This window comes from Urocampus carinirostris, chromosome 3 (genome assembly GCF_059441175.1).
Source record: "Urocampus carinirostris isolate Australia breed hairy pipefish chromosome 3, RoL_Ucar_1.0, whole genome shotgun sequence".
Taxonomy (NCBI): Eukaryota; Metazoa; Chordata; class Actinopteri; order Syngnathiformes; family Syngnathidae; genus Urocampus; species Urocampus carinirostris.
The window spans coordinates 20518408-20540210 of NC_142351.1; the positions used below are offsets into that span (position 1 = coordinate 20518408).

The 21803-nt window shown below is 40.6% G+C and overlaps 2 protein-coding genes across 2 annotated transcripts in view; both read right to left on the reverse strand.

Moving 5' to 3' along the window:
* Positions 1-1149: 1149 nt before the first annotated feature.
* Positions 1150-11589, reverse strand: LOC148369064 (serine/threonine-protein kinase 38). Its single transcript, XM_088330989.1, has 14 exons — positions 11427-11589; positions 10180-10317; positions 10012-10063; positions 9805-9927; positions 9533-9616; positions 9327-9450; positions 9092-9246; positions 8744-8846; positions 8429-8490; positions 7890-8007; positions 7647-7770; positions 5828-5923; positions 3171-3265; positions 1150-2671 (listed from the first exon to the last, which is right to left on the reverse strand). The coding sequence occupies exons 2-14, from the start codon at positions 10308-10310 to the stop codon at positions 2535-2537; spliced, it is 1404 nt and encodes a 467-aa protein (XP_088187115.1). The 5' UTR covers positions 10311-10317; positions 11427-11589; the 3' UTR covers positions 1150-2534.
* Positions 11590-18737: 7148 nt separating this feature from the next.
* LOC148369065 (DENN domain-containing protein 2D-like) overlaps positions 18738-21803 on the reverse strand; it is a 34738-nt gene continuing 31672 nt past the window's right edge. The window contains exons 13-17 of the mRNA XM_088330990.1: positions 19761-19932; positions 19629-19679; positions 19464-19545; positions 19149-19394; positions 18738-19063 (exon numbers count right to left, since the gene is read on the reverse strand). Coding sequence (XP_088187116.1) covers positions 19002-19063; positions 19149-19394; positions 19464-19545; positions 19629-19679; positions 19761-19932 — 613 coding nt within the window. The 3' untranslated portion in view covers positions 18738-19001. The remainder of the gene's footprint in view (positions 19064-19148; positions 19395-19463; positions 19546-19628; positions 19680-19760; positions 19933-21803) is intronic.

The window sequence follows — 21803 nt, forward strand, 5'->3', positions numbered from 1 at the left end:
CAAAGCTCTCGATTTACCGGTCGATCTACGTTCCTGCCCTCACCTATGGTCATGAACTTTGGGAACACAATCCCGGATACAAGTGGCTGAAAAGAGTTTCCTCCACAGGGTGGCTGGGTTCTCCCTTGGAGATAAGGTGAGAAGCTCAGTCACCTGGGAGGGACTCTGTGTAGAGCCACTGCTCCTCCGCATTGAGAGCAGCCAGTTGAGATGGCTCGGGCATCTGATAAAGATGCCTCCTGGACGCCTCCCTCTGGAGGTGTTCTGGGCATGTCCCACCGGCATGAGGCCCTGGGGACGACCCAGGACTTCCTGGAGAGGCTTGGTTTCTGGGCTGGCCTGGGAATGCTTTAGGATCCTGTCGGATGAGCTGTATGAAACGGCTGGGTATAGTGAGGTCTGGGCTTCCCCCAGATAATGCATGGATGGATACTTTTATGAACAGGGAACAAGATGGACAGCAAAACAACCATCTTTTGGTTTGGTGAGTTGGAGTAAAAAGCCTGAAGGGTCGCATGTGAGCCTGTTTGCTCGCCATGTACCAAATGGTTAGTTTAAGGACCACGTTATCTTCAGTGTACACTAGGATTTCAAACAATCACATATACTCTCCCAATACAGTTCCGTTTACCTAATTTTACAAATTGACTATACTTGAGTATTATTTTCAGCAAATAATTTTGAATATCACAATATTCAAATGATTACAATTTGTGCTTACACTGCCCACATCAGTATTTTTCAAGTGACTGTAAGGTTCATAAAAAAAAATACGAGCACTGGTGAAGGTTTGAATCATTTTAGTGTTAGAGACATAATTGTGCAAAAAAATTTGTTGCCTGCAGATTTCGATTGATAAGTTTCCTAGATTGTGAACTCTATAACACAAGTTTTGCATCACATCCACAAACTAGGGCCCGTTCATTGAACTCAACGCATCTCTGCAAACTACAAACTGAACAATGCAATGTGGCTTTTCATTTTTAAACGTTAATCCAAAGGTGTGCTTTTTGCGGCGCACTACTGACACCAAGCGGCAGTCACTACAAAGTGCACTGGTTATGGGACTGGTGAACACTCAAAAACGTCTCGTTGAATATTTTTAGGAAGATCGTTCGTCATATTTTATCAACATACTCAACATCTGAGTGAATCTAGATCTTTTTAATTGCACATGAATTCATTGCAAAATAGAAAATTCCACAAATCAGCATCGAGTGGTTTAAATAATAATTACAATATACATCCACCTTCCCAAACGTCCTCACACTTCAAGATGATTCCGAAGCAAACATTTACACAAACGCATCCTTTCGCACAGATCTTATCGCTCCAACGCGGACTCGATTGCTTTGAAGGTGAGCGACTTGACACGATGACTCCAGTAACAGATCACTTCACCCCAAAATGTACCCAGCCAAAAGAAAAAGATCCTAAAATATATATGCTCATGAATGTCATATCAAACAATTCTTCACAAAACTCAGATGGAAGCAATGTTTTAGTTCCCATGAAAATACACTTGCACGGATTAAAAAATGGTCTGCAATGCTATAAAGTCAAATGAACAAGCTGTGAGTTCGTCAGGGGAATCGGTGACTATTTTGGACATTGTTTTTGCATACTTTTCACCAAACCCGATGACGACAAATTCTATTTCTTTTGAAAACAATGTTAAAATCATGACGTCGGCCTTAACTACATTTCCTTCCATTTATATTGTACATTCAAACTCAGCATTTGGAACCATGGTAGCAAAGATAGTCAAGTGTTGCACCTTAAGACCTACATTCATCTGCAAGGACAGCATTTTGGATGTTGCGAAAAAGAGTGGTTAAGCCCGTATAATTACAGAATATTATGTACGTGCCCAAAGCGGGTTTAAAATAAAGCCTGCGGTGCAGCTCTAATTTTAACTAAACATACAAAAAAAAAGCCTCGTCTGTGGAGAGCCCAGAGAGGACTTACAATTGTCGAGTTTGCGCAACAAGCATTATGGCATGGGGAACCATTTTCATCCCACCACTTTTGTACGTAGCACCCTCCAGAAAGAAAACGGTTCCCAATCTAAAAATCACATAAGGTGCAGTTATGGTGGACTAAATACAAGTTAAATTCCCTCTTGACATCAAGCAAATGATGAAAATATATTCTATTAAAAAATAAACAACCCTTTGCAGTTGTTCCACGTGGTCACGGAGAAGTTCTCGATGCGGTCTTTGGTCGGACAGCCTTCAGCGCTATTTGGACAAAATCCCTGAATTCGGCACTGGTCGAGTGTCGAAACGTGGACAAAGAGGTGAGGGAACGGAGGAAGCATGCTGCTGGCTTTCGAAGAGGGACCGTGACGGTATGGGAGTTCGAAGCAGACCGTCCTGTCGCCGAGAAGAGCGAAAAAGCAGGAAAGCGGCTCTGGAAGCGCCAAAATCGAGGTGAAGAGAAACGAAGGCAGCGGTTTCTACGGTGCGAAGCGGTCGGCGGGAGCCCTTCCCGCAAAAATCCATTAGAAGACGAGGACTTGTCAAGGGGCCGCTTCATCTCTTGGTGGACTTCATGTAGGACGGGATGGCCCCTCGGGCGGTCAGGCCTTCGAAGCGCTTGTAGGTGTAGTTGATGAACACCCAGTCTTTATTCTTCAGGCCGGCGTCCGAGTGGTTGGACACCTGAGTGGCTGAAAAAAAAACCACACACACTAAGGGGTTACCATCACTGCATTTGCTGTCACGCTTAAGTTACCCTCCCTCCCTCCCCACAAAAAACACCCAAATACAATCAGGCAAAATAGATATATTGCTGTGACATTTACAATCTATCTACCTATCTACCCTGGTCATATCCCTGAAAAGAAAAGTTTAGAATTGGAGCCTTCTGATTTAGAACAAACCGGCGAAACAAGAAAACTGAATTAAATATCCTTCTTCAAATCATACTAAATGGCAGACAACTAGCACTTGGCCGGGAGCTGCTTAATAATCTGCAAAATACATTTTCGGTAATTCTGTCCCAATGACAGATGGAATTCATTATAAACACAGTTTGGCACTTTAATGTTGATGCATCAGTGATGAATGACACACCGCTACGTAAAATACTTTATCGGCCCCTGCCTAAATACTACCTAAAGACCTAACTCCTAGGACACTTTTATTTAAAATGTGTAGCAGTCCTACCTGTTGGTGTGAGGATATCAGAATCGGGGAATTCGTCGAAGTTGGAGGTATCGTCGATGCTTTTGATCTCGATGGGGATGGCAGCAGGCCTTTCTCTGCAGATGCAAGCAGGTTGTCATAGTCACTTATTTTGCAGATTTGGGAGGATAAACAACTGCATGCCATGATTAGTACTATAATACATCACAACAGCTTTTCTTGTTCCTGTGTGATTTCCTTGACCCAAAAAAGTGAGAAAAACAAACAAGGTTGACTGTTAAGTCAATGAAAGGTGGCGTGATTGTCTACCTGTTCTGATCCAAACCAAGAAAACGACTCTCATGTTTTGAGCAACACATGTAGTATGCAAGAGAAACAATCATTAGGGTGACTGTGTGTAATAGTATACCATTACAGGTGATTGTATAACGGGATGAGACTGAATGCAATACAGAATGCCTCAAAGACCAAACGATACAAATTCGCAAGCCAATTGCCTTGAAGGCCAGTGACGCGGAAGGAAGAAGCAAGATTTTTTAACCCAGATCAATTCAAAATAACAGCAGCTCGTGGCGAGCCATAGGCTACGATTAAATCCTTAAAGTGAGTGGCTAGCGAGAGAAACAAGTGAAAACAAAACGGCTAGTTAATATTTGCAAGAGCAAAATGACAAGGGACGGATGTCTGAATCACTAGATTCAGTAAAGATTAAATGCGAAGCCCAACTATAGAAGGTGAGTGGTTATTAAACCGGTGGTAAAAGCACCAACACAGACAAGCTAACTTTGCATAACTGTCATCCCCGCACCTGTCGATTTTAAATCATGTTTATGCGAGAGTAAAGACGTTTCTCTTTTAATGAAATGAGTATATTTTTGAAAACAAGGCACTAAGAATCCAAATTGGGACTTTAATTGCCGTATTCTCTGCACTATAAGGCGCACCTAAAAGCCTTTTTTCAAAAGCTGACCGTGCGCCTTATAATACAGTGCACCTTATATATGGCTCAATATTGAGTTGCAAGGTCTCGCAACAAAGGCAAGCAGCCGCAGACTAGATTTTCCTCCGTAGGCGAAGTGGTCCGCAGTGTATGCTGGGATATATATATTAGGGTGGTCCTTAATGGGGGTCGAAAATTTTTTTTTTGAAATATTGGGCTCTGACCCCCCGCATATGTTCTTATATCGATAAAAACACACTGTGTGCAATTTTGAACAATTTGGATAATATTTAGAGGTAGCTCAACGACTTTGAAATTTCCCAAAATGGTAAAATTTTGGCAATTTTCGAGAAAAAACGGAAATCTTAACCCTATGTGTACGGCGTTTTAGAACATCCAATTTCAGTCCATTGCTTATAATTGTAACACAAGAAAAGTTACAAGTAACTTTGTACACTAGGTCTGATATAATGTGCGAAAAATCCTTATTTTTCATACCAAAATTTCAGAGGCCTTGAGCGACCTCTAAATATCCTTTGATTTTGATGAAACTTTGCCTAATTACGTTTTGTATATATTGGAACATATTCAAGGGGTCAGAGCATGAAATTTTAAAAGTCGAAAAATAAGGACCACCCTAATATATATATATATAACAGCGTTTCATTTCCTAACCAATGTGTCAATCATTATTTGAATCGGGTCTTTTTAGAATTTACAGACTCACATAGGCTAAAGCGGGGCAAAACAAAGCCTGCAATTGGCCGAAAAAGATGTGAATCACACGTTTGGCTGCTCTACGGCCTGGAGAAAACCTTTTTTCCTAGTCTGTATTCGTAAACAGGAATTACGGGGCTAAACAGACAGCTAGCAACAAGCAACGTCTATCGATGCAGATACTTCTCGGCTGATTTTTCCTTTTATTTGTCGGCATTATTGCGTGTTTTGGACTGTGTTAATGTTTTACACGGTTGGATTTACTGCACTCACGGATGTAAGAGGACCATGGTTGCGTATTATTATTGAACGTGATGCCTGCAAGACGACTTTAGTGAGCTACCCCAGCTTTATAGTTTTCCAGTATCTTGTTTCAGACTGATCTTGATGTTTCTGTGATGAGTCTATTTTTAATTTATTTCAATTCAAAGTGTTTATTGTCATATCCACAGTAAAGAACCAAGTTTTCCTGCACAATGAAATTCTTACTTTGCTGTACTCACAGTTGCCAGCGAAAAAGAAAATATAAACTAAGAAATGGTTGGCATTTCTTGAATCCCAAGAGTTTAACCTTCCTAATGATATGTGGAATGACGCATTTGAGTGATTTGTGACATCGTACAGACAGCGTGTCCGTACATGTCTGGTACACGTATGGTACACGTATTTGCTTCTTTGCGAGCCGTCGGAATGTTTAGGGGTTAAAAAGTTTGACTGAACTATCTGGCTGTTTTGTTGACGTTCCCACTGTAGCGCCTTATAGTCTGGTGCGCCTTATGTATGGAAAATATAGAACAAAAAAACAATTTGGGGGGGGGGGCTTATAACTCTTATAGTGCAGAAAATACGGTAATTACACTCCTAATTATTGCTCTTCTGCCTTACAAAGAAAGCGAGTAATGTCAAAAAAGTACATGATCATATATACCTACAAAATCACATGTTTGGTGCACAATTGTCATTCAACTCTTATTGAACCAGTGACATTTGAAGCTTAAAATGTATACGAGCTATATGGCACCTAATATGGTCGTAGTCCACGCCCTCAAAGAACAGATTGGACTTGATTTCCTCCACACCAGTGGCACCGATCCTGTGCTCCTCTTCAGAGCAAAACCTAAAGGGGGAAAAAAAAACATCTCTATTTAAGATCACAACAATACTTGTCAGGAATGCGTAGTTCAAGTATTAGTACGACGCAGACGAGGCGTGAAAGGTGAGACGCAGCTGCCACGCGCCATTTTCAGAGATGCTTCAAGGTGTGTTTATCACGTGACCATTCAAGATGGCGATATTGGGTACATACCACATTTTTGTGACATTACAGCGCGGTTTCAATTTCTGCAGACACATTACTTAAATAAAGGAAAGTCAAAGTTACCTGAGAAGTAATGCAAATTAAAAGACAGCATGCCGAAGGGGAAGATACTGCAGAATAGTCCTGACGCAATTGCAACACTAACGCCTTAACTCTTGCTGATGTTTGCCACGGTAACCGGCAGAGCATGCGCTTGTGAGAGACATTTTTCATCACTCCGGCAGGATCAATTAAGCAACTTTAGCCGTCGGACGTTGGCGTAAACAAGACTCTCAAAACGTGACTGTGTGTCTTATTACGAGAGCTCTTGCAAAAGCCGGCAAGATGAAGGCTCCGATAATACAGACAAAAGTGTCGCATGTTTGCTGGAGAACTGTTCTAATAGTGAAAAGAACCGGAGTGCATAGCAATATTATGAACGCCACTGCTAATGTATAATATGATGCAAGCCTACGCTATCTAATATCAAACACTTAAAGCACAAAAACAGCACCAGAGTGAGCCAGAACTTTTGATTTGTAATTGCGTAACCAAAGCTGCTTGTTGGATATCTCTTCAGTCTTCTTGTCCTTATATTTTGAAGACCAGCTGACATCTAAAGGAAAACATCATTTTGGCAAATATCAACCAATTCATTCTCCAAAAGAGAGTATCAAATGTTTTCAGCTGTCACCAGAGCCTTTTCTACTCAGAGTGCATGTGTTGTGGAAAAGAACAGCTTGCCGTTTTCCACTCTGCTTGTATAAAAGCAGAAATTCGTAACCGAAACAATTATCAAACATGTTTGATATTCATCACCGTAGGTTTTTATTTTTCTCCGGAATGCCGCACACAAGCCGCCAAGAGCAAAATACCAAACATCAGTTGCAAAGCTCGCAGGCGGTGGCAGATGTGCGTGAGGCTTAATATGCAAATTATGATTTCAATATTAATCAATAGGGGTAAGAAGACATTCTTTGATTTGATTTGAAGCACGATTCTCGATAATTGCAATTCTACAAGAATTGAAATACGATACGAGTGATGATTGCTATTTAATTTTCTTTTCCAAAATAAAACAAGCAACTTCATTTATACACTTCTGGGACAATAAACGGCCACAGTTCTTAGCGCGCTGGAGATACAGTATTGAATGTTCACACAAAAACTAGGAAGAGGAAGTGGATTTCTTCTTTGGGGTGGATACTGGGTGACCTCTCACAGCACCACAAGGCAGAAAGAAAGACTAGAGTAATGTCCTGTACTCGAAAAAAAAGGTGCACAAAAATACAAAATCTTACTTACAGCAATGTCCGGATATTTTTCGACATCCTGAAAAAAAATGTATCTACCGTTTTTTTGTAAGTCGAATGGTCGTAAGTAGGGGAGCGTCTGTATATACATGAATTGATAAGTTTGTCCCACCCCTATTAATCAACATATTTTAGATGTTTCCTTGCTCTCTTAAATTCATCAGTCAGAATTGAAAACACATTGTGAGATTCGCCGAGATTAAATGTCAGGGCAGAAAACAAGGTGCAACCTGAGGATGAGATCTTTGGCCTTTTCGGAAATAGGCACTTCTGGAGGGAAAGTGAGCGTCTCCCGCCAGTTCATCACCTTTCTGTACGTCTCTTGAGGCGTCTCAGAGCAGAATGGCGGGTAACCTAGTACAGTATAAAACACACACACACACGTAATTGATATCTTATTAGACCCAATGTCCAATTTGGACACCTGAATCTTACACTCCAATATCTTACAATATCAAATGACAATATCTTACCTATAAGCATCTCATACATGATGACACCAAGGCTCCACCAGTCACAGAGCTTATTGTATCCATTTTGCATAAAAACCTCTGGTGCGATGTAATCTGGTGTTCCCACAGTAGAAAAAGCCTGAATGAAAAGAACTCAGAGTGACTACTATTTTTATGCCCCAAAATAATAAAATACTTGAATGATTCTTATCATTCAAGATGGCCAGTACTTAGTTTATTTAAAGTAGCAAAGTTAGACAGAGTCTTAATCAAGTTCATTCAGTGGTGCTTAAATTCGCAATTTTAAACTGTGATCTGTGATTCCATGAGTAGGAGCTAGAAAGCAAACAAACACACAACGTCACTATAAGTCCAAAATGTGCTTTTGGGTCTTTTTTGGACGTAAACTGTTTGATGCAAAAAAAAAAAAAAAAAAAGTAGAAGGGTCCTCTGATTAAAAGCACATTATAGAACTGTTGGTAAGATTACAGGTCTGTTTCTATACATAACTTGAACTATCCAAAGTACATGAACAACGCAACTGTGCTTCTTGTCCTTACCAACTGTCTCCTATTTCTCTTCCACGTCTCTGCTTTTCTCTTGGAGTTCATATTCTGAAAGGCTGGGGAAGGACAATGCAATGGAAGGTTAGAAATTATTTTAAATGGACAATTCAAGCTCTGAATGCTGGCATGTTAATTAAAATGTATTCGGATGACTTTTTGAAGGAGTGTGACCAGAAAAAAAAAAAAAAAGGAAACAAAATCAGGAGTGTATTGGATTTTAGATTATTTTTCAATATTGAATCTGATTCTAATAAAAAGGTATTTTGACCATGACTGTGTAAAAGGAAGAGGTTTCCTGACTTTGCTTACAGAGGTCGCTGGGCAAGTTATGGTTGAGGTTCTTGTAAAAATCGGTCCGATGTGCCCTCTTCAAGCCTGTGCATAGTCCAAAGTCAGACAGCTTTACATGACCCTGAAATGTTTACAACACGTTATCAAGTTAGGTATGGACGATGAATCTATTCGTTTAAGTTTATTGTTAGGATCATTTTTGTTTGTTTTAAAATGACTACTTAGGAGCAGGTTATTTCTGCAAAGCATAAAGAAAAAAACACTAGGGTCTACAAAAAAAAATGGTTGGGGGTCAGCCAAACTCAGATCGAATGATGTAGGGAAAAAACAAACAAACAAATGTAGCAGATCTGCTTGGTATCTTACTTTGGAATCCAGCAGGAGGTTGTCTGGCTTGATATCTCTGTGGATGAATCCCAGCTGATGGATGGAATCGATGGCCAGTACCGTTTCGGCAATGTAGAACTGAGTGGCCTCCTCCGTAAGTGTGTCCTTCTTCATCAAGAGGGTCATCATGTCTCCTGAGAAGAAACAAGCCAAACCACATACTTATTTTCCTTCCTTTATTTTTCGTTAGTAGCCTTAGAAGCAGCATTCATACCTCCAGGCAGGAACTCCATGATGAGATAGAGGTTCATCTTATCCTGGAAGCTGTAGAACATCTTCACCACCCACAGGCTGTCTGCCTCCACCAAGATGTCCCTCTCGGCACGTATGTGACCCACCTGATGAGATTGGAGCCTCCGTTTCAGTAAGTCACAACAGATGGAGAAAAGCATTGTGTATATGCTGGCATCGTGACCCCACCTGCTCCTTCTCGAGCATGTCAGCTTTGCGAAGAATCTTCATGGCATAAACATGGCCAGTGTCCTTTTTCTGCACCAGACGCACCTGGAAGAAAATCATAACAAAACCGATATTCTAGCTGATTTTAGATGAGCTCAGTAATTTTGACAGAGAAGTATTGGGTGAGAAACTATGAGTCAATGTTCAGCCAAACCAAATGCTGATGACAGACTCCATTATTATTTGTTCTACAATGACACCTGACATTCTGTACTATTGAATGATGGTTGTACCTCGCCAAATGCTCCACGTCCGATCACCTTAAGAGACTCAAAGTCTTCCAAACCGAGCCGAGTGCGCTTCAGACGAAGAAAGTCAGTCTCTTTCCTTGCATGCTCTGTGCGCCGACGGCTTTTCTGATGGACAGCAACGTCATGATTAGTAACATGGTTTCAATGATTCTGTTGGAGTAAAACCATTTCAATCTGAAAATCTCTCACTTCATCATCAGCCAAGCCTTCTTGGTCCATAACCTTCTCTAGTTTCTTTTGCCTGAGGAACCATTTAGCAGTTTACAGTTTATTTTTACACATTAATCAATTTCACATGATTACACTTAATCCAATGTTTTCCAAAGCAGCCAGTTTAAACTGTCTGCCTGCTGTTACCTCATCTCTCGCTCCTCGTGCTGGGCAATTAGGTTGCTGTAGAAATTTTCAAGGGTCACCTTGGCCATGGTGACCCGTTCCTTGGTGTGGTTACTCATGGAGGAACATGAGCTTTGGCCCGTCATTGCCATGCTTTGCCTAAAAAGAAGAGGAAAAAAATGCCAAAAACAAATTAAGTAAGCGCCATAGAGTGGTGATAGAAAATCCCAGGGACTTGTTGAGTTGTTATTGAGCTTCGCATCTGAGAAAACTTAATATGATTTCATACACGGACCGAGACATAAAAAGAGGAAGGAAAACGAGTGGCGTTGTGACAGCAGTTATGAAGAAAAAATAGGGAAATGTGCAAGAGATGGGCGGCGTCACTTCAGTGAAGTTGTAGTAGACAATAACGTATTTTTAAAAAGTATAATACGGTATGGTAAATACTGATCTATGTACATTTAAACTGCTGTTATCTGTTAACCAAGTATGTATCTGCTTAGAATATGAAACAGGAAAACAGTTTCTAGTCACAATAAAATCATCTCATCAGTAAACAGGAGTGATTTAAAAGTCAAAACTAAGCGCATGAATAGGCAAATGGATTTGGAGTTTTTGCTTGTTCGCGTTGCAAATTAAGGAAAACGTGGGCTGTGTTTTACAAGTCAGAATGAATAAATACCCCATCTTTAAAGCGTAAGAGGAAGATGAGCGTGGTTTGACATTCTAATGGGATGAGGTCACGCTTGACTTGAGCAACAAGACAGAAATACAGACTCAGATGTTGTAGGAGAAGAAAAATAGTGTTTGCGACCATTGTCAAAACAAGTTTTAACTTGTAAGCAGGGATATATTGATTCATCTTTAAGCAATCGATTTAGAGATGTTAACGTGTTAGCCAAAGTTAGCCGCCTAGCTACCAAAAGTTCAAGACTGTGTCAAGTTTTGAAAAATAACACATAACCTTCCGTAAATTAGATTCCAGGCTTTTGTCGCGTGTCGTTTTACAGTTTTTTTTTGTCGAAATATCATTTGTTTGAGAAAACTTTCAAAATCTTGTCATTTCCCTAAGAACTAAATAACACCTTGATGGTAGATAGTTGGCTAGCCTTCGCTAGCGTATTAGTGAAAGTAAATAGGGACGTTCGTCTTACGAAGACATGTAATACAAAACATTCACATGAGTTGGAGATGTATTAAAATAGAAATACTAATTTGTTTTTTGGGATTAAAAGTTGAAAGATTGTCCTTTGAACGTCTCTTACCTTTATCGGAGGTGTTGTGGTTGCCGCTTCTTCCTCGGCTAAACAGCGCTCAATGTAACATTCACAGCGTGGAGTCAGTGCGACTCCTAGTGGACAAAATCTAGCCGTCACCACTACACACGTTAGGTGTCAAACTCATTGGAACTCGGGGGCCACACGATAGAACAAACATTCTGTCGGGGGTCGGATTAGTATATAAAGATAGAGGAAAAGAGAGATAAAGAAATAAGAGAAAGAGGGAGGGAAAAGGAGAGAGGGCGGGACAAAGAAAGAAAGAGAGAGAGAGGGAGAGAGCGTGAGAAACAAAAGATAAGTCGTGAGAGATGGGGAAAAGAAAGGGAGGAGAAGAAAGAAATCCAAAGATAAATAGAAAGACAGAAGGAGAGAAAAGAGAAAAGAAAGCGCAAAGGGAGAAAGAGAAAAGGGAGGAAAGAGGGAAAAGAGAGAAAAGGAAGTTAGAGCAAAAGAGGTTAAAAGACACAGACAGAAAGACACAAAGAGCGACAAAAGAAAAGAGACACACAGAGAGTGAAAGAGACAGAGAAGGAGTGGGAGAAAAGGGGTGGAAAAGAAAGAAAGAGAGAGAGGGAGAGAAAGGGAGAAATAAATACAAGTACAGTGTCTTTGTGAGAGGCACCTGGCTTTGGCAACATCCAGTTGACATATCTGCGATTGGCTGGCAACCAGTTCAGGGTGTCCCCTGCCCACTGCCCGATATTGCTGGGATGGGCTCCAGCACCCCCGCGACCCTACTGAGTATAAGCGGTGCAGCTAATGATGAGATGATAAGTTGACATATTTCAACCTGCAGCTTGTTTTTGTTTTGCGCTTCTCTGAGTGTTATCTCGCGGGCCGGATTCAATCCCTTAGTGGGCCTGATCTGGCCTGCGGGCCGCCTGTTAGACACCTGTGCGTTAGCCGATGTCAAGTTTCAAAGCCTGAGGCTCTCGCAAATGAGTAAAACTTTTACATACGTGCTAAGAATGCATTGGTAAATATTTCCCACTTGTGCTTAGCTGCTACTAAGTGTGGGACCAATTCTTAACCCAAAGTTCCCACATTGAACTTCCCATGATCATGAGTCAACCTGAGGTAAATGCGGTGGAAACTAAAAAGCAACGAGGCGTGTTGATTTTGCAACCTCGCGTTGTTTCAGCCATATCTTGTGCACGTATTATTTGCAGGGTTGGGTAGGGTTACCTTAACTTGATTACTTTTAATTACTTTTGGATTACTCCAATACCAAATATGCTAATAAAAGACAAAAGAAACAAAATATGAATAAAATTATGACTCACAACACGTGGTAAGTTTTCTCTCTTTGATCTCTGGCAAAACTAACATAAAATGAGACAGAAACAAGATGAAAATAAATCCAAACAGCTTGCCAACATCATTTTTGCCATTCCATATATTCTGTTACTCCCCAAGCCTGCACAAAATTTAGTAATTTTATTCATATTTAGTTTCTTTGGTCTTTTATTAGCGTATTTGGTATTGGAGTAATCCAAAAGTAATTGAAAGTAGTCAAGTTAAAGTAACCCTACCCAACCCTGATTATTTGTGTTTCAGAAGTTTGGTTGTGTGTGTCTGCCTGATGCTTTTGATCTTGATATGTGTTCTCCATTTGAGTAGTACCATCCATCTCTCCATTATCTGCATCGCTTATCCTCAGCTGGGTCGCGGGGGTGCTGGAGCCCAACCCAACTATCTTCGGGCATTGGGCAGGGGACACCCTGAACTGGTCGCCAGACAGTTGCAGGGCACACAGAGACAGACAAGTCAATCACACACCCACACCTAAGGACAATTTAGACCGGCCAATTAACCTGACATGCATGTTTTTGGAATGTGGGAGGAAACCCACGCGAGCACAGGAAGAACATGCAAACCCTGCACAGGAAGCCTGGTAGCTGGATTTAAACCCATGACATCAGAACTGTGCCACTCAGCTGCCGTGTCAACTTTTAGAGTGGCACCTCTACTGACAAATGTCTCGACATACAAAAGTTTCAGGTTACAAAGTACCTGAACAGGAAAATATCGACTCAAGTTACAAAGGCATTTCTCGATACAAAGTAAAAAATACAGTACAGTATGCGCTGTCATTCGCCGCTCTCAGAGTTCTACCTGGCAAACCGGTGCGTATGCTGTGCCTCTTCCCACTCTTCAAACAGTCTACAACAGGGGTGTCAAACTCCATTATACAGAGGGCCAGAACTCAAACCAAACGTTTGGTCGCGGGCCGAACAGGATAAATATTTATTGAATACACTAAAACTTTCCTTTTAAAAAAAAACAAACAAACAAATATGAATCTAAAACAGTCAGGAATATTATTCCAGAATAAACAAACTTAAACATTAAATGAATTAATCGTTGCTCTCCATAAAAATATCTCCTGTCAAAACTATACAAATTGAAAATATGAAAAAACGGAAATATAAATAAAATTTGTGCTTTTCACTTTGGTCATTTGCTTTGGTGAAAAACATCTTTATAGTCTTCTTAAACTCTTCAACTTTCTGTATCTTTTCTCTGGATTCAAGTTTTTCAGCTTACTCTGGAGCTTTGTCTTGTAGTGCCGTTTTACATTAAATTCCTTAATTACGGACACAAAAGTTCCACAAAAAAGACACACGGGTTTACCGGCAATGTCAGTTGACATAATTTTCTCGGCCATTGTGGTGTTTAGTATCCGAGTATAGCTTTAAAGTTATCAGGGTTTCATAGACCCGGGCCATTATAGTAGATGTATATAAAATGATTTCACGGGCCGGATATAATTCTACGCTGGGCCAGATGTGGCCCGCGGGCCGTGAGTTTGACACCTTTGGTCTACAGTATGGTAAAGCTATGAAGAGCTATCATTCCCAATGGACCCCGCGAAAGACATGCAGAAAAGTCGTCAAGGATAAAAGAAGAGGAAGAGACTTTTTCTGTTCATTGAAACAAAGAAAGAGATAATAGAAAGGTATACAAACAAACACCGCCGTGGGGAAGGAGTTCAAGGACAACAAAGAAGAGGATGCAGCCCTGGGGGTGGCAGTAGCTCAGGAGGTAGAGCGTTCGTCTTGGGATCAAGGGATCCCAGTTCGAATCCCGTTCGAATCCGTGTTACATGTCGAAGTGTCCTTGGGTAAGACACTGAACCCTAATACCCCCAATAAGCAGGTTAGCGCCTTCCATGGCTGCAAGGCCGCTATTGGGAAATGTGGAGCACATTGTAAAGCGCTTTGGGAAGTCATTGACTTGAAAAGCGCTATATAAATGCAGATCATTTCATTTCATTTCTCATTCCATCAGCCCAAATTAAAGACATTTCGGCAAAATTCCATGAAGAAAAGAAAACCATGTGGAAAGGAATCACCCAGAAAAATTGTTGAAAGGTTGGGCTATCGCTCATTATGACGTCTGCCTCGCACATTTCCAACGGATTGTCAAGCCGGTGAAAGCAGTTTTTCAAGAAATGTGAGGCAAAAAACACTGTTGAGGACCAGTAAACAAGAAGGCCAGTTAAAAGGTAAATTAATATAATTATTATTTCCTTTATTCCTTGTTTATTTTTCATGATATGCCTCTCATTTTCTGTTTATTGTGCGGTAAGCTAATTTTATTATATATATTTGTTACATATTCCGATGCTCTTTTATGATATACTGTATTGAAAAAAAAACTTTTGCGGGGCTTGGAACAGATGAGCGCATTTACATTCAAAAGGCGTCTCTACTTACAAATGTTTCAGATTACAAAGCTACTCTCAGAACAAATTAAATTAGCATTTTGATCCTGAGTATCATGGGAAAGAAGGCTGCAGATAACATGTACAATGCACAATCATAAAGGGTAGGTGCTGTGACATGGTCAGCAACTGTCAGAAACCCCTGAACAGCCTGAGTAGAAAAATAAAACCGGTTCAACTTCGAACTTTTCTGGTTTCATTGTGGTTTCAGATCATGATGTAATGATAAGAGCAGTATCACGAAACAGTATTGTCACTGTCACAATAAAGTCACCTGGCCTTAATAGCCACCTGCCTGGTGAGTTCCACTTTTATCCATCACACATGCCAACATTGACATTAAAACGTTTTATATACAGGGTTGGGTAGGGTTACTTTAACTGGATTACTTTCAATTACTTTTGGATTACTCCAATACCAAATATGCTAATAAAAGACAAAAGAAACTAAATAGGAATAAAATTACTACCCATCTTCGGGCAGTGGGCAGGGGACACCCTGAACTGGTTGCCCGCCAGTCGCAGGGCACACAGAGACAGACAATTCGCTCGCTCATTCACACCTAGGGACAATTTAGACCGGCCAATTAACCTGACATGCATGTTTTTGGAAAGTGGGAGGAAACCGGAGTGCCCGGAGGAAACCCACGCAAGCACGGGGAGAACATGCAAACTCCGCACAAGAAGGTTGGTAGCTGGATTTGAACCCATGACCTCAGAACTGTGCCGCACACGCGCTAATCACTGCGCCACCGTTATATGCTATCGCACACTTTATTGTTTTGCACGAATCATGATGTATCGTATGGTGGCGCGTCTGCAGCACAGTTCTGAGGTCATGGGATCGATTCCTCCTGTACGGAGTTTGCATGTTCTTCCCGTCCTTACGTGGGTTTCCTCCGGGAATTCCTGTTTTCTGCCACATTCCAAAAACATGCATTTCAGGTTAATTGGCCGGTCCAAATTTTCCCTAGGTGTGAATGAGTCTCTGTGTGCCTTACGACTAGCTAGCAACCAGTTCAGGGTGTCCCATGCCAACTGCCCGAAGAGGGCTGGGATGGGCTCCAGCACCCCCGCAGCCCTACTGAGGATAAGCGGTGCAGATAATGGATGGATTATGTAGCGTGAATATTAAATAAAACCAAAAACATGGCCGTGTTTAAAACCAGTGATCTGAAATTTCTTCCTACCCATCGAGACGTCCTAGTATGGGTCCAGTGCGCTTATGATGATACGTTTTGTTAAATGTAGTAAGTACTTCCGCTTTTTGTTTTTATTTAGTCTTATTTGACATGGTCAGCTTCCAAATACTATTTTCTGACATAGCATTTAAACCTGGCATGTTTTTTCTTGTGGTAGCATTATTTAGATAGATACTTTATTCATCCCCGTAGGGAAATTCACACTTCCGGCAGTATCCTTGTGCTGAAGATAAAACAATAATAAAGGAAAAGGAATAGAATACATAAATACCCAATGTAACGTGTTGAAATAGAGTATTTAAATAGTGCTACATAAAATACACACTGTAATAAAAATAGGGTAATATGCAAATGTGTGGGTGTGGTTTAATGTGGGCTTTTACTCCCTCATGGCATGAGGAAGAAATGATATCCTCAGTCTATCCGTGGAACAAGACTGTGACAGCATTCTGTCGCTGAAGCTGCTCTTCCGTTTGGAGATGATGCTGTGTAGTGGATGTGATGAATTGTCCATGATTTTCAGTGCCCGTCTCTCAGCTACTGTTGTCAGGCTGTCTAGCCCTGTGCCCACAACAGTTTATTAAGACGAGAGGCATCCTTCTTCTTGGCGCTGCCTCCGCAAAACGCTGCCGCAAAGAAGTTTTTTTTGGCAGTGTTTGTTGACTGTGGTAATCACAAAGTGAATGTATGCAGTCCAACCCTCATTTATATGATCAGTAAAAGTTCTGTTTGCAATAATTCTGAATTTCAGTGTTGCTGGTTTCACCTGATTAAAACAAAAACAGTTATGCATTTCATCCCAAATGCACAGCCAGGCAAGCGGTTGCAACAGGCAAAGAAAACTGTTCTGAAACAAACTGATAGCCTGGTCATCAAAATCGAAAAATATTTAATAATTTTTTTTGTTTGGCATATTTGTTCAGAAAATTCAGTTATTATTTTTGCATTACCAGTGCATTAAGCAACGGTATGAGTGTTTGTTGCACATACATACAGTCTGGTATTGTTGATCCCTCTTGCGAAATACTTTTTATGTTTTGTTCCTTTTGAAATAATATATTTTTGTGTTACATTAACAATATGAGTATATATTGCACATAGAAAATAGCCTGGCAATCTGTAGATCCCCTGTTGGAAAGTTATTTTTGCTATATTTTGTTGATTCAGTAATAATTATTTTTGTGTCACATTAACATTGTGTTGGGAAATATCCAATTAAGATATAATTGTCTCGCTACTTGCCTTTATTTGTATCTGCCACCACCGAGTAATTGTTTGTTAAATGAACACCTTATGCCTAATGTATGCACAACACTTTAAAACAGAATTGTTGTGGAACTCATAATGTTGACTGGACAGTTATTGACTATGCACATTAAATCATCAAAGATTTTAAGTGGCCACATCTGGCAACCCCTACGAAACATTTTTGACAGTACCACTGGCAGAATTTTCTGGCAGAACACTGGCAGTGGCAAATATTATATCTATCCATCTATCTACCCTGGTCGTATCCCTTGAGAGGGGTGACCGAGAGCCAGACAAAAACATACAAAAACAAAGAAAATAAAAAAAAGGTAAAAGTAGCAAAAATAACACACACAGAATATTTTGGACCATGGCCAACCTAAATACCCAAACTCCCAGACAACTTAAACACCTCGGCACCCAAGTCAGTCTTGCTTTTGTCCCTCCAGATGAAACGGGAGACAAGAAAGCGGCCATGTCACTCGGGTCAGGTTGACGCAACGCATTCTGCTGTTCAACAGCAGGGCCCGACAGCTTTCACTGGTTTACCCCTGCCGCATCATACGGGTGCCCATCCTTATGAACGCTTCCACAATCCCACTATCCTTTCACAACACCTCTCCACTTCTTCCTATCACCAACAAGAGCTCTAGCTTCCACTATATTTAGACATCTTTCCTCCAGTGCACTCATCATAACACAATCCATCCACGTCAATTGCGGCCCTCCTCTTGGTCTCCTTACATTTACTTCTGCTCTGTAGATCTTCAACATTGGCTCCTCATCCATCCTCTCCATTCGTCCAAACTAACCAAGTACTCTCTTATCCACATGCTTGCTCAGTTCCACTACTACTCCAGTTCTGGCTCTCACAATTTCATTTCTCAATCTATCCAATCTTGTCACTCATAACATACTCCTCAAACACTTAATCTCAAAAACATTTAAAAGCATTTAAGTGGCAAACTTACCTAAACGTAAATCTAATGAAATTGTTTATTCACGTGAAAAAAGACGTTAAAACAGCTTGTCTTGAGTCAAGTCATATTTATTTGTATAGCCCTTAGGGCTCCACAGACCACCATTACATGTCCTGATCAAAAACACGACGAGTCAAGAGTCAATCCATCAGATTTATTTCAATGAAATGCCCAGACTTTTAAAGTTGTTTTGTAAGAGATCATATACTAATAGACTTAAAAACTTTCCTTTATTTTGTTGAATTTATTTCCTGCTAAAGAGCAATAGGCTGTAAACCCAGTGTTATGACAAAGTAGCAGCAACACAGTATGTCATTTTTCAAAAACAGTATGAAACAACAAACAACCAATAAAAACAGTGCATCGTGCCAATGTACTCCAATATATAAACTCAGTTTGAATAATTAGTGTTTCTTGGTCTTTTTCTTCTTTGCCTGGTATTCCAGAATCTTTTTGTGAAATATCCCTGCGAGAAAAAAAATACAACAAAACAAACCTAAATGAACATCGAGCTTTTTCACAACCAGAAAGCGTGCAGCGAAGAGCCTCACCCTGCTGTGGCCCCGTCTGCTGTTGCTCCACCTCCTGGATGAACAGATCAAACATCTGAGTCTGGATAAACTTTTTGACAAAGTGCCGTGTGGTCTTTGACTCGATGGCTTTGTAGAAGCTCCTTTTCTCAAATACCCTCTGCTCCCTCGCCTGGCTGCACTTCACGAAGGACGAATAATGACCGACAGTTTTTACAAAAAACAGCAGGAAAGCCTCCGACACCACGTGGTTCAGATCTTCTGTTGCTACAAGAGAAGACGAAAAGGTCAGCACTCATGTACGATGAATGATGTTGAACACCGCAGTTGACCTACACGAGTCTTCCCTTCTCTGACCGAGTGCCTCGCGGATTTCAATTTGAAGTTTGGGCGGAAGAATAGAACGCTCATCACCGATCTGCAAGAGGGTTATTTCAAGGCTTTTAATGGATATTAAATGCAGTACTTAAATAAAACAAACAAGAAAATCTTACATCTTACAGAAACAATGAAGGTTTCTTTTTTCTTCTCTGATAAATCCACTATCAGTAGCTGTATGAAAACATTCAAAAATGACTGATATATCTGAAATAATTCGCATCAGTAAAAGTTCAAATCTCTTCTCTAACTCACATCACTTTGGTCTGTGACAAGGTCAAGCAGACGTTTTTGTACACCAAGCAGGTAAGGTGTTGGTGCCATCACAACATCGATGAGGATCTCTGGAACTATGGAGATAAAGGTGTGTTGCCAGGTAAAAGGATAAAGAAGGGCGGCTACGGCATGAATGACTTGGGACAATGTGCTGCAGAGACAAAAAAAGGGAGGAAAAAAATGTTAATCCAATGTCTGAACAGATTGAATTGCATTTACATGCTTCCATTAGGTGATATTATTCACAAGTATAATATCAGTTTCCATTGCTACGCAGATGACACTCAATTATATCTTCCGATGGAGGAATCGGCTCCTCTAAAATGTGGAAATATGGAAGCCTGCCTCACTGAGATAAAAGAATGGATGTCACACAACTTCTTGCGCCCAAACATTAAAAAGACCGAAATGTTAATTATTAGTCTATCTAAATGCCGTGACTTTCTCAAAAACTGCTCTGAACATTGACACATGTAATATCACCCAGAGTCAAAAGTGTAGGTGTCACATCTGACCCCAATCTGTCCTTACAAACACACGTTAAGAATTTTACGAGAACAGCTTTTTTCCATCTTCGCAATTTCACATTGCTAAAATTCGCCTTATGCTGTCCCAGTCATATGCGGAGATTATAATTCATGCGGTTGTTACCACCCGTCTCGATTGCTGCTACTCTCCGGTCTCCCGAAGTCGAAAATCAAGAGCCTGCAGCTAGTAATAAATGCTGCAGCGAGGCTTTTAACCAAGACAAGAAAGTTTGATCACATTACCCCAATTTTAGCTAACCTGCATTGGCTCCCTGTTAGCTTAAGATGTGATTTTAAGGTTCTGTTGGTATTATACAAAATCATGCATGGACTTGCTCCCTCATATCTTTCAGATTTAATTTCCCCCTATGTTCCGGTCAGGATTCAGAGAGAGATTCAGAGATTCAGAGATCTACTTTATTGTCATTCTAGTACACGTGTATACAGAACGAAATGTCGATGCATCTGACCCTCACAGTTTCCTTGAATGTACAGATATAAATAATGTTGTATTGTATTTTGGCTACGTATAGTATTTTACCATAGTGCCGATAGTGCAAGAAGAGTAGCTAACCAGATGTGCAAAATGGGCAGTCAGGTTAACAAGTCAGGTACACAGTAACATTAACACTGTAACAATAACGCTGTAATTACAATAGTGCAGAGAGCAATGTGCAAGGAGTGGCAAGCTATAGCTTTCGCTCTGAAAATGCTAGCCTACTAGTTATCCCAAGAGCTAAGAAGAGAACCGCAGCTTAGAGAGCGTTCTCCATTCGGGCCCTGATGTTGTGGAATGCTCTTCCCCCTGAGATTCGATCTGCAACATCAGTGGAACTGTTTAAATCTAGGCTCACCAAAGTCGTCTTGCAGCCATCTCGTTCAATAATAATACGCAACCATGGTCCTCTTACATCCGTGAGTGTAGTAAGTCCAACTGTGTAATATATTTACACACTTCAAAACACGCTATAATGTTGACAAATAAAAGAAAATATCAGCCGAGAAGCATCTGCGTCGATAGACTTGCTTGTTGCTAGCTTTCTGTTTAGCCCTGTAAGTCCTGTTTACAACTAGTAAAAAAATATTTTCTCCAGGTTGTAGAGCAACCTAAATTGTGATTCACATCTTTTTCGACCAATTGCAAGCTCCGTTTTAGCACGAGCCTTTAAATTCTAAAAAGGACCCGCCATCTTTACCTCCGAAAAACTTAAGCCAATAGTGACCGATTCAAATGATGATTGACACATTGGTTAGGAAATGAAATGCTGGTATATATATATATATATATATATATATGCATACCTGTCAACCTGTACGGTTTTGCCGTACAAAGTACGTTTTCATACATTTTAAGACGAGTACGACGTACAAGGAAATCTGTACGGAAAAACGCAAATTTGTCAATCGCATGCGTCTGCCGCCTGGGGATTTTCCCATCATGCATCATTCAAAAATGAAAAAATGGTGTACGATTATTTTGTATTTTGTACGGGAA